The sequence below is a fragment of the Aythya ferina genome, assembly GCF_964211825.1.
Source record: "Aythya ferina genome assembly, chromosome: 1".
NCBI classification, from domain to species: domain Eukaryota; kingdom Metazoa; phylum Chordata; class Aves; order Anseriformes; family Anatidae; genus Aythya; species Aythya ferina.
In genome coordinates this window covers 201,064,780-201,077,321 of record NC_140296.1, presented here as the reverse complement: position 1 = coordinate 201,077,321, position 12,542 = coordinate 201,064,780, and the positions used below count along the sequence as shown (strand labels likewise).

The 12,542-nt window shown below is 38.2% G+C and overlaps 1 protein-coding gene across 6 annotated transcripts in view; it reads right to left on the bottom strand.

Annotated features, from left to right (window-relative positions):
- Positions 1–12,542, bottom strand: part of USP6NL (USP6 N-terminal like) — a 118,647-nt gene that overhangs the window by 21,836 nt on the left and 84,269 nt on the right. For all 6 annotated transcript variants that reach the window (XM_084517727.1, XM_084517730.1, XM_084517728.1 and 3 more), the window contains 4 exons: positions 7,991–8,098; positions 5,330–5,439; positions 2,585–2,633; positions 633–753 (listed from right to left, as the gene is read on the bottom strand). In XM_084517727.1, coding sequence (XP_084373853.1) covers positions 633–753; positions 2,585–2,633; positions 5,330–5,439; positions 7,991–8,098 — 388 coding nt within the window. The remainder of the gene's footprint in view (positions 1–632; positions 754–2,584; positions 2,634–5,329; positions 5,440–7,990; positions 8,099–12,542) is intronic.

Sequence of the window (12,542 nt, the reverse complement as noted above, 5' to 3'; positions counted from 1 at the left end):
CAAAAAGAGGATAGATTTAGACTAGACATCAGGAAGAAATCCTTCGTTATAAGGGTGGTGAGGCACCCCATCTCTGGAGGTGTTCAAGGTCAGGTTGGGTGGGGCCTTGGCCAACATGATCTAGTGGGTGGCATCCCTGCCTATGGCAGAGGGGTTGGAACTAAATGGTCTTTAAGGTCCCTTCCAACCCAAGCCATTCTATGATACTGGTTTTTGTATATATATATATTTTTTTAGTAGTATTTTTTTAAACTACGGATTCCCGTCATGCCAAGTGATGGCATAGCCAAAATGCTATTTAACATATTCTGTATGGGGTTTCTGTTAGTATTATCCTGCTATATAGACATCTATATAACCAGCTTTCAACTAGTTACATTTCCTTAAGAGATTAAGAAATGCATCATCTGATTTTCATCAAGAACTATTTGGAAGATACCCCCGTACAAAAGCAATTACTTAGAAGTATGAGTGAGCTTCTGTAACATCCAGTGTCACCTCAGGATAAAGCTCCAGTTATGTCTTACTTTGAACATATACATAGAACAGCATAGCTCCATTTTCAAATAATTTACAACTTAAATAGGGTTGGTTGAAACCTAATATATACTAAGTGATGTGACACTCCGTACCATGCATAGCGTGCTTCGGACCCGAGAGCAGTTTCACCAAGGCCCAGAAGGCATCTTCTTCATTCATGTACATAAGTAGCAAAGCTGTGATCTGGCTCATTCCCTGACAGTATCCAACTTCCTGAAAATTAGAAAATGAGAAATATTAAAATCCTGAAAGCAAAAGACCCCCACCTATGAGTTGTTAAGTTTTCTTTCAAGTAAGGTAGCAAAGAAGCTGCCTGCCCTGATGGTATAGATTCTCTAACCTTGGTGCCAGCACAAACATTTAACTTTTAAATATTTAAAATATTGATAGATAGAAGGGATGACATACAACCATCAATCTGAAAAGTAAACTTTAGGTTTGGATTGGTCATTAGGACCCTCTATTGATTCACAAAATCAGTTTTAATATTAATAATTTCTAGTAATTAGATCATTTTACTTCAGAATGGATGTATTTTCCATTTAGTTGCAATTTGCCTCTGGAACAGAGGAAGTTGTTTTGGTTTGTTTACAGTCATGGCACCATTTGATAACACAGGAGTTTTCAGGAATGACCTATAACTATAAACCTGTTCAAGTGTAGCAGCAATGTGCTATTAAATGTGAAGAAAAAGAAATCTTGTTCCAGAGATAAATTTGAGCATCCCTTCCACTATTAATTTTGACTCTTACGGCAGGAACCAACTGTCACTATCATTGCACTGCTCAGATAGCCCCACTGATAAAACATTTCTAAGGAGAATGAATTAATAGTTGAATAAGGGTTTTCAAATTTAAATCTTATTAAAAAGAGCTTTGTTCTAGAGATAAAACCAAAGCATAAGAGAACTGTGACACATTAAGAAAAATGCAACATAAAAGCAAATTGAAAACTCACTACAGTATTCCCATCACCTATATTGTAACAGTTGATTTTAAGCAGTATTTTTCATGCAATTTGAAGATATTAATCCAATGTTCCACCAAAGATATATAAAGGAAGTTCCTCCTTCCCGAGTTTTATTTCTCAGTGTTTGAAACTTGCAACAAAACACTTGAGGTAACTCAGTAAGTGAAAGACAACAAATTCTAGCAATGAAAGTTCATTTATGGGCTAAGGAACTGTGAGGAAACAAACTGAAGCAGGAAAGAAAAGCCACATTTCCTAGAACTTTGAAAAATGAAATGAAGTGGTATTTAATTAGTGCTTAGCTTCACTTCCTTATGTATTTTACATCAAATTGTAAGGCGTCAGTGATGGATGTAAAATGAAAGATGTACAAAGATAATCAAAATGGACACAGTGAAGGCAGGAGGCAGTGCATGAAACACAGTTAAATGTGGACATGATCGTATTTCTCTTTCTTCTATTTTTAGCATACAGCCAAAAGACATTACAAAATAGGTAAGTTTCTAACCCCTACGACATAGTCTAGAAACTCCACTTCAAGAAATCCTCATTCAGGATTACAGCCAAGACCAAATTTAGTACCAGAATGTACTCTGACACATGCATTGGAGCATATCTAAAAGAGGGCTTAAGTAAAGAAGATGCAACCTTTAAAACCATTTCCATTTGTCAGAACCCTCCAGGCTACAAAATATGCCTGCTTACTCCAACCTTTCCGCAGCGTGTTTTCCCTCCCATTATTCACATGATCTTAACTGGAGGCGTATAATACAATAGGGGAAAATATCAGTAGTATAAAACCCCAGCACAAATTCATTTTTCTTATTAGACACGATACTTAATTGCAGTCAAAGTGTGTGCACTGTTCAGTCTGCCCACTACGATACTCATAATCAAGATGTTTTGTTTCATTTTAACTTCAGTAGCTCAAAACATGTCTACAGACAAATCACGTATTTTTCTGTACTTCCAAAGGTCTCTGAAATGTGTTTTTTTGAGGGAGAAAGAGGATACAGAATTGCAAATTATCTTACAGCATGTTCAGAGAAACCAAGTGTGAAAGTACACAACTTACCGTATTATATATGGAATACGCAGCTAAAACGTGGAATAAAGATTGTTGCCTGGAGAAAGATGTAGAAAAGGAAAATGCTGTAATATTTTTTTTTTTGTAAAAACAGAAACACATAAAATTAGTGAACTATGTTTTGGAAACCTGTTTCTCCAATTTAACTCATCTAGCACTAAAGAGCAGGACAAAAACCAATCCTACAGTTCTGCGTGCTTCTGATTGTAAACCAAACATAAAATTTAGCAGTTTTCTGATTTTTGCATGTTGAAAGATTCAACATCTCATCTACAATACCTGGAGGAGACAATGGCATCAGACCACTATTTTTACAAGCAGGGGAAAGTGAAAACACAGGATGGGACTCCTTTCAAATGGATTTATCCTAAGTGACAAACTTTAAGCACCCCACAGCTGATTTCTGTTTGCAGAACGCTAACAGCTGTTACTGATTGCAAACAGTCATGTACAACTGAAATGCACAAAGCAGGCACAAAGGTGTCTTAATCTTGGTACCCAAATTAAAAGCTGCTTTTGTGACTGCTTTCTGTCAAACTGAAGGAAAACAATTCTAACTCTGACTCTCCATCCTATGGCTCAGTCCTCCAGAGCGCACTGATCTCTGTAATTCTAACTTTGAAGTATGTAAACAGCTTGGTATAAGTCTTTTGCTTTCTGTAAAAACAGATTAAGTCACCTAGTACTAAATTGTGAAAGTAGTAGGACAAAAATATATGAACTGCACTCTTCTCAAAATGGGACATCAGAATGGATAATGGTGGAGAATTCTCCTTTTTTTTTTTTTTTTTCCCCCTTTTTTAAACTCACACCTACTTGCTGTGATTTGTTGTGAGTAGAACTTGGAAACATGAATGACTACTTTCAACTACAACTGATAAAATTTAGCTGCTGAGTTTTGCACGCTGTCTTCTGCACCCAGTCAAATTCCCTCTGCCTGTCACTGATCAAGTGTCCAGAAACAGAAGCTAGCTGGTCATAAAAGAAAAGATTAAGCAAAAAAGCTGAGTCTTTTCTATTGAGAAAGAGGATGAACACTTGAAGAATTTTACCAAAATATCTAGATTAAGGAAGGCATTTTTGTTCACCCTCTTGCAGAAACTGGAGCTTACCCATTTTTTAGTAACCAAAGAAAAGTGTAACCTGAAGTCCTAGATACAAAACTTGAGAATTATTTTACAAGGATAAAATGAAAATTAATAGTTAGGTCCCAAACAGGACACAAATCTTCTGTCATCAGTTAAGGGAATTTGCACCGTACGAAAGCGAATATAAGAGCACAATCTCATTCACAGTAAGATACATAAAATAATGGTAATTTCAGAAATATTTACAGTAGATGATACCCCTAAAGACCTGCAAAAGAATGACCCTTCAAAATGTACAGTCTACCGAGAAGTCAAACAAGCTATTGATTTGCCTGGGAGACCTTATTTCATTGCTATATAGCAAGACTTCCGAATTTTCATTGCCATCACTAGAAATGCATAATACATGTACAGTAATTCCAAGATCTATTCCAAGTGTGAAATTGCCTCGTGCAGCCAAAGGCTTTTTTGTGGACTCTGAGGACATGCTTACAACACAGCCATAGGGACTGGAGCTGGCTCTGCCTCTGTTAACCCCAAACTGATGGGGTAGTGAGCTTCTGCTTAAACCTAAAATGTGTCCATAAAAACTAACTGAGGCCCAGAAGCACGACAGTCATTTTTGCTTGTCATTGTGTCGGTACTACTGAGAGGCAAGGCATGTCAGCTCAAGTACAGATAGCACTGCAGAAACATATCAAAACTACAGGGTCTGCACAGAATAGTGCTCTCAGCTTGGGAATTTCTGCTTTGTACTCCATCCTGTGCTGCAGCCATTGCAGAAATTTCCCATGCTTGCTTAGAATTTGTCTGCAAAATACCTGGAAGAATAATATAAGAAAATGTTTCTTTCATTATCACATTAAAGCCCATAACTCTTTGAGTATTGCCTTTTTGAAAACAGCAGACTACTGTAGAATGTGCCTTGGAAAGAAAAAGAGATTAAAGTGAACTAACACAGTCGCAGAAGGGAAAGAAATACCCTCTTCATCTCAGCAGGGTGCTGATGTGGCACGCTAGCAACAATGCTGATGTTTGTATTGCTACTTAGTTCACTATTAAGCATTTTTAGTGATGACAGCTGCCTAATATTCCTCATCCAATGACAGTAGGAATAACAACATTTTGAAGACATTCAAAAGCATTAAGGCTTGCATTTGTAAATAATTAAATGCTCGCATCTAAAATATTGCTCTGTTTGGTTCTGAGACAGAAAGTAAGAAAGGAGGGATGTAAAATACAAAGGAAAGCTAAAGTCTCTGAGAAGATAAAAGATATCAGATGTAAAAAATTATTTTGTTTTTAAAAATACACTGTTAAATAAAATGATTGTGTAATAAATCTGAATTTATTAGATTGGCATTTCCATTCTTTCTAACAGTTTTTTTGCTTTTTAACATGTAACAATCTGTTTAGAAATGTCTTTCATTGGAATAATACTGACTACATCATAATACAAAAATACTGGATCGTTGGAAGTGACCATCTGGTTTTGCAGTAATAACGATGATTAATTACATCATTACACAGACAACTCTGCTTTGAAAGTTTGGAGTTTACATTCAACATTCTCGGACAGATCAAAGAAGTTAGAGGCAGATCAGAAATGAACCGTAAGACAAAACAAAACATTTAATTTACTTACTTAACACCATATCTGTCTCGAAACATGATATGATCCCTGTATGTTCGATTTACATCAAGATCAATTTGCCTAATGTCTGGTGAAGACCCTCGTGCTTGACACTTCAATTCCTAGGAAAACGGTACAGAACAGAAGATTAAAATTGCAAGCTCTAAAATAGCAGAAACCTGCCTGTCTGTACAGCTATACTGAAGTATTTGTCATCTCGTGATTTCAAATGTTTAATATAGAATGGCAACTCTGAAGACAACAATATCCAAAACATGCATATAAATACATGAATTCTGTAGAGTCTATCACATTCACACAGCACAGAAGTAAAACACTTCCCTAGTCATCCCCTCTGTCTTTATGTTCTGACCAACCTAGTGGTAGAACAGCTCTACTTCAGCACTTGCTTTAATGTTTTACAATTAAATCCAATTTTGTACTTGAATACATTAGGAAGCCTGCACAGGTTGAACTGTCATATTTTTTACACCTATGGTAATTTTCTTTTGACATTCCTTCATTCTTACTTCTGTACCCAAAAGTCGAGTTTGTGAGACATTTCTAGCTCGCTTCAACATGGTATGGTCAAAACGTTATGTCAGAAAAGGCATTTTTACAGAATACCAGGGATAATCATTCATAAGGCAGAACTCCACAGCTTCTAGTTGCAAGAAAACAAATGAAATTTAAAGACAAAAATAAGAAAAATAAAGGGACAAGCATACAACAATAACAGCCATTCAGTCTGTTGAATACCATCAGCATCTTTAGGCAAACGAGGAATTACCTGTAAATCAAGGAATCAATTGGCAGCAGCCACTAACCAACACAACACAAATCACAGTCTCAATTTCATGCACCTTTCAGTATAATTTAAAGCACTGACATCCAGAATGATTTGTCCCCCAGACAGAAAAGAAGTAGAGAACAGAAAATTTACAGTTTTAAGATGGTATAAAGACCTAGAGTCTACGATTTGTTGGAGTTGCAGAAAAAGAAGCACCCTTGCTATGATGGGAGGCTCTAGTGTGGGCACCCAAAGTTTGAGAAACAGAAAGGGCAAAAGATTAAGAATTGGTGAGTAACTACCCTGCACTGAGAACTGTAAAAAGCTGTCTGACCTACAGCAAAATCGTGCAGCTTCCTTCTAACTTTAAGGTGTGAAATTTGTATGTGAGAACTGTAACGAGGAGTGTTAATATCACTTAAGGAAATGGGAAAAGCAGACAGCAGTTAAATGAGCTTATCACAAATAAACAAGCTAGGATAATGATGGAAGAAAGTCTACAAAGACATTTTTTGTTTTGCACTTAGCACTAAATGGCATTAATAATCTCTGAAGATGAATTAACGTATTTTTAAATGCTTCTAGTTATATTCGCTATTCTTTCCCACAACTACATTACTCAGCATGAACTCCATTTTATCCCTTTTATCTCTTTTTGCCTCTAGTCTTGCTTATGAAGTTAAACAAAATATACCAGTCGGAAAGAGCAACCCATCAGACTAAGGAGTAAGAAATAATTCGAAAGGAAGATCACAGAGACCAAAATTGCGATAACATCAATCTTCTTTCATGACCTTACAAGATCCCTTTTATGCTCAGACCCAGAGTCTCAGCTCCTAAAGAGTGCTATAAAAAATTACCAAGAGCCAAACCTAGCGATGTGTTTCCTTAAAACTCTGGAAGTTGAATTTTTCCCCCCACAGGAATTTAAATGTTTGCTGCCTTTTAAGAAACAAATGCTCTACAATACTAAATTACCTTTCTGTTCAGCTAAACTATCTTCTAATCCCTTAGCACAGAGACAAACTGAGAGGAAAAGACAGAACATTTAAAATTCAGTTCCCCTTCTGCCCTACTACCCCCTACACATCAACCTCACTCTGCAGTTTGGAGCCTGAAGCTTAGCTCAGATGGCAATCAGAAAAAGTAGAGATAGAGGAGAAAAGTTTAGAGGAACATAACCAAAATAATTCAAAGGTGATTTTAACTGCTACCCAGCGTGAGGGTGGGGGCTGAGGGTTAACATATAGGTTTTTCTTCACATTTTAATTAGGAATAGGTTAGCTGGTCAATTTGTGCCTGCAGCATTCGGTAGGGTTAACGTCCTGTCATCAGTCACACCTCTGAGAATACCACTGAACTAAACGGATGCTGCTTTTTAAGGGCTCTCCGTGCTTCACTTAGGGACGAGGTGGCAGAAAGGTAGACAGCTTGCTCTGTCAGAGACCCTCCTGGCTCTGACCAGATGAAGAAGGCACCAATGCACACCCCTTCAGGATACCGCAACTCCTCTTCCTGATTGATATTCAGCAAAGGCGCTGCTTGCTTAATAGAAATTTCTCAAAGGAGAGCCGTAGTTTCAGAGGTTTGTACCTTCTTATTGGGAGCAGGATTTTGTCTTATTCTGTTTTGCTTTACTTTTAGGAAGGCTTTTGCAAGGATTTGAGGACGGGAAAGGAAATGGAAAGAAAATCAAATAAATTACATGCAGTACAGAACCAAAAAATAAGCTGGTAAAGTGCTTTCCAATCCACGGCCTTTTTCCTAGCTAAATGTGGTTTTTTTAAACACTGCATAATAAAAAAGCTTAATAAAACCCATAGATATAGTACCTGATATTCTTAAATTAACGATAATAGTAAGTGGAAATGTTTCTAACTCACATTGTAGAAGTCTTTCATTTCTTTTTTCATTTTAGGGACATCAAGTAGCAAAGACCAAACTTGCCCTCTGAACTGCAACGGGATCCCTTTATAAATTCTCCTGTGGAACTGTAAAAAGAAAAAGAAAACATGAATGCAGCACAATCTACAAAGTTCTGAACAAAAGGAACAGTGACACACAACACGGTAACGAGAAAAAAGCAAATTATGGCAGTTCTCCTGGCAAAGGGACAACCTGCTGAGGATGAGACTGGAACAATTTTTTTTTAGAGGCTGGAAGTGTGTAGAGACACCATCTGGGACCTCTGCTGATGGGATCGGCAGAGGAACAGGGAACAAAATGGATGCCAAGGCATCATCCACACAGGTGATGCTGACAAGTCAGACCAGCACGTAGACAGGTCTACCAAAACTGTATCACCTCTGCTGTGCTGAGCTTACTCTAAAAATATTGGGAAGACAACTGCAAATTTGGTAATTTACACTTTCCTTTTTTCTTTTTTCTCAACACAAGGGTTTCAGGACAAGCCACAAATAACTCATTGTAATTATCAGCTATAAATGGGAACGGTGAAAGGCAATCAGCAGCATCACAAAGCTCCAAAAATTAACAGTTAAAAAAAAAAAAAAAAAAAAAACACATTACTGATTTTCAAATTCTTGCAGAACCATAACAGCGCGCTGAAATGTATGCATGCATGCCACGAACATGAGCTTGCTGGAAATACGGCAAGTGCAAGCTAAAGAGTTCAGCCCATATTTCTAAGATAATGAGTTTTTTCCTGAATGCATTAATAAAACATATTTGCAGAAAAATAAATAACGAAATAAATGTACATACCAGCTATAGTTTCTAAGACTACAGAAAAGACTTCGGGGTGACCTAACAACACTGCTCAGAGCACAACTTTTGGCACTGAAATATAAAATTAAAATTTCCCCTTCCTGAGGGTCAGAAGGGGACGACTCAGTACCTGGCGAAGTGGAGTAGTTATATAAACTATCTATCTCGTGTCAGTCTTGCCCCTGACATGTCACGGCTCCTCTACTCTGATTCAGTGGTTTGGTTCTCACTGGGCTTATTTGAAAAATCAGCAGCACTGACAACTGTCTTCCCTGCTTCTCTTCCAATTACAGTTCTTTTTGCTGCAGCACTTAGGAGCACGAAGATCCTCTAAACAGAGAAAGACAGGCTAGCTCTCTTAAGTCTTGGCTTCGTGCAGCCAGGAGAGACCCGAGGCAAGCAAAGCCTCGGACCGATGGGGCATTAGGAACTCTAAAAAAATAAAAGTTAGCATCTTTATCAAAAAAACAGACAACTCTTACAAAGGGAAAGAACCTTTCTGAAGCTCTGCTCTCTGCTTTTGCCATTATTTTTGTAGCGGCACAGTGACAACCAGATTCTTTAAAAGGACAAAATACGCAGGACCCCTCCCCAAATGAACCATTCTTTTACTTAACCTGCAAGTTAGAATTTAAATTTCAAATGACAAAGCCATCATGTCCTTTAAACAATTAGAAGAGTTACGTTTATAGCCTAAGAAATACTTTAAAAGACCCACCCCCCCCCGAAGAACAGGTCTTTTTTTCTCTCTCATATTTCATGTCTCCAGTTCAGAAAGATTAATGACCCACACACTGCAGCATGTGTATAAACCTCACATAGTTTGAGATATATCAGATCTTTGACAGTGTTTTTAAGGCCAGAAAGGATCCCTGTCTGGATTTTAGAATGCCTCCCTCTTCCACAGGTCTTTTGATGGTTCTCCAAGGGAAACACAACCTAGAAGGGTTACGACTGTTTTCTCCATCCCTTTTTTATCGTAAAAGATGCTACAGCAATCCTGGAGGCCATCCACACAGAAAATGTTGTGAGGTATGAGCTTTTTGAGGAGGCTTTGATGCTTTATTGCTATTAAAATTGTTTAAGCAGCAGTTTCCTGCAAGGAAAAAGAATAAGCCACAGGGCTACAAAGCACGCTCCTACAGATGTATATCCAGACTTCATTGGGAATTTCAGCGTTTGTCAACCCAGACACAAGGATAACTGCCTGTGAGAGGATAATTCAGTCTTTTGAAAGCTCAGCAACACCAATTGCAGTGGTGTCATTCTGCAGAGAGATTAGCCTGTCTGTTGGAAACCAGAACGAGCCAAATTTGCCAACCTTATCTGCTAACTTGAAAGGACGCAGCAGCGTTACAAGTCCCCAACGACATCTAGCTGTGCTCCTCAGACCCACAGTACAACAACAGTGTATCTTGATAACAAGCATTGTCCCCAGTCCATTATCATTGTGTAACTCATTACCAAATGCCTCCAACAACTGAGAGCTTGCTGGTGAACAGAATAGGCTGAAAAGAAGAAATTCTCCAGATGATTCTTGTTCTAAATGAATATTTTTGGAGAAGGCTAAGGTGGGCATTAGAGGCCAAAAAGATGCCGTGGTGATACTAGTTTCTTACTGAAATTGCATTAAAACAAATTCAAACCACCCAAACTGTGGATTTTCTTTTTTTTTTTTTTCCTTAGGACACAAAGCTGAAGGAGCACAGTCGGTTTTTCAGCTGACTTTTTTGTTTTCCCATCCTCTGGATTTCTCAGACTGGAACAACCAAACACTCGAGTTCTTGAAGTAGCAAGTAAAAACCGAGATAGAGACCACTGGAAGTACTTTTAAAAGAAAAGTTTGAAAAATGAGTTAGAAAATGTAACTTTAAAAGGATTGGAAAGCACACAGACACTGGCAGGTCCAATGTCCCACTGTAATTCTGTGAACAGTCAGAAAGCGAGGAAGTATTTTCAGTTGCTGGGATCAGAAACAGTGCACTACCTGGTAGAATAAACCTAACTAACATTCAGAGCTTTTTACAAACCATTTCAGATCTGTATCCAGTCGACTCTGCTGTTAGCCTGTTCTTTTAGTTAGACAAAGCAGCAAGCTCTCAGTCAGCCCAAAATGTTACAAGATCCTGGCTACAGGTTCAGCAGAACACCAGATCAGGAACTTTCGCTGTCTGCCGGATGGACCAGAGAAATGTAACTCAAGAAGAGGCTCTTTCATGGCTTAGGCTCCATTGCACAAACAATAATGTAGAAAATTGTTAATGCTTCTTTCCACAGAATGGCAAACGACCATGTGCTGCATCTCAGGGCTGGGGGAAACACGTGCTTCAGAGCAAAATTCATTTCTGGTAACCATTCAGTCACCAAACAGTTAAAGAATATACAAAGGAGCAACCTGATTATTAGCCAATTGAACTTCTTTCCCATACGTACCATACTACTGCCCTCTGCTGTCTCTTATTTCCACATATAAGTTTAACTTACGTTGAAAACTGCTGGGTTGGATTTGTATTCTTGCAGACCCCTAATCAATTCTTCAGCTCTCCCTAAAGTAACCATTAAAATAAGTAGAAAACTCAGCAAGTTACTTTCCTTAATCTCCACAGAGGCAGAAGAGAAAGTAATCAGTCAATCTTCAACGAACTCATTAAAAGTTAGGCTTTCTTAAGATAGTAGCTCTAAGGAAGATTCAAGCAGATGAGCTTATAATTCAGATAACTGTGGTACGAAAATGGGCATCATCCACAGAATGGTGTTATGGCATCTGGGATGTTCCCATCAGCATAGGGCCTTATGGGGAAAAAAAAGACATCCTCAGGAGATAGAATCATGTAAACACAACTTAAAAATATAGGGTCAAATTCTGTGCCATGCTCAGCATGACAGAGTTGTTATAAACTCTTGCAATTATTACTAATGGTGTTGATTTTGTAGCAGACAGGACACACACACACATGGAGGGAACCTATCACCTGCGAATTCAAAAGGAGATTCTTGGGCCAAAAGAGATAGGACCTCCTGCACATTGCATTTTCCCACAGTGAAATGAGCCTAGATAGAACGAATTTTGAAAAGCTTACAAAAGAGGAAAAAAAGTCCATTAGATGTGGAATATCCCAAATAAATCTCAGCCATCTTCTCAAATAACGAAGTCCAAAACACCCACTATTCAAAGTGAACTCTATGAAAATAAAAAATAAAAAAAGGAAACTTACAGCCTGCCCTTTCTTCCCCTGCCCCAATCTTCCAAGTTCATCCATCCACCCAACTCCTGGCCAAGAAACAAGGCCACTATCACACAGCACAGGTCTAAGAGCAGAGACTGGCAGTCTAGCTGCTGCCAGATACAAGGCCAGCTTTCAAAAAGCAAGCTCTCAGGTATGTCAGGAAGAGCTGCACGTGACGCAGAGGGACTTTGCCACCTCAAAGAGAATCAGTGATGAGAGGCACGAGAATTAAAATCTGAAGTCCCACAAGAAAGTATATTTATAATGAAAAGAATGTGTATTTATAAAGGCTGCTGCCTTTAGAGGTTCTTCAGCTTCTGTCGATTGCATAAAAGGAAGAAGTGCAAAGACAAGAGTTGCTAAATCTCATTCAAAAAAAAAATCTGAGGAGTGCGAAGAGGGTTCTTCATTACGGCTCGGTGTTCAGACTCCAGACTAAGTGGAGACTTGATTATTATATTCTGTGTGAATGCCAGAACAG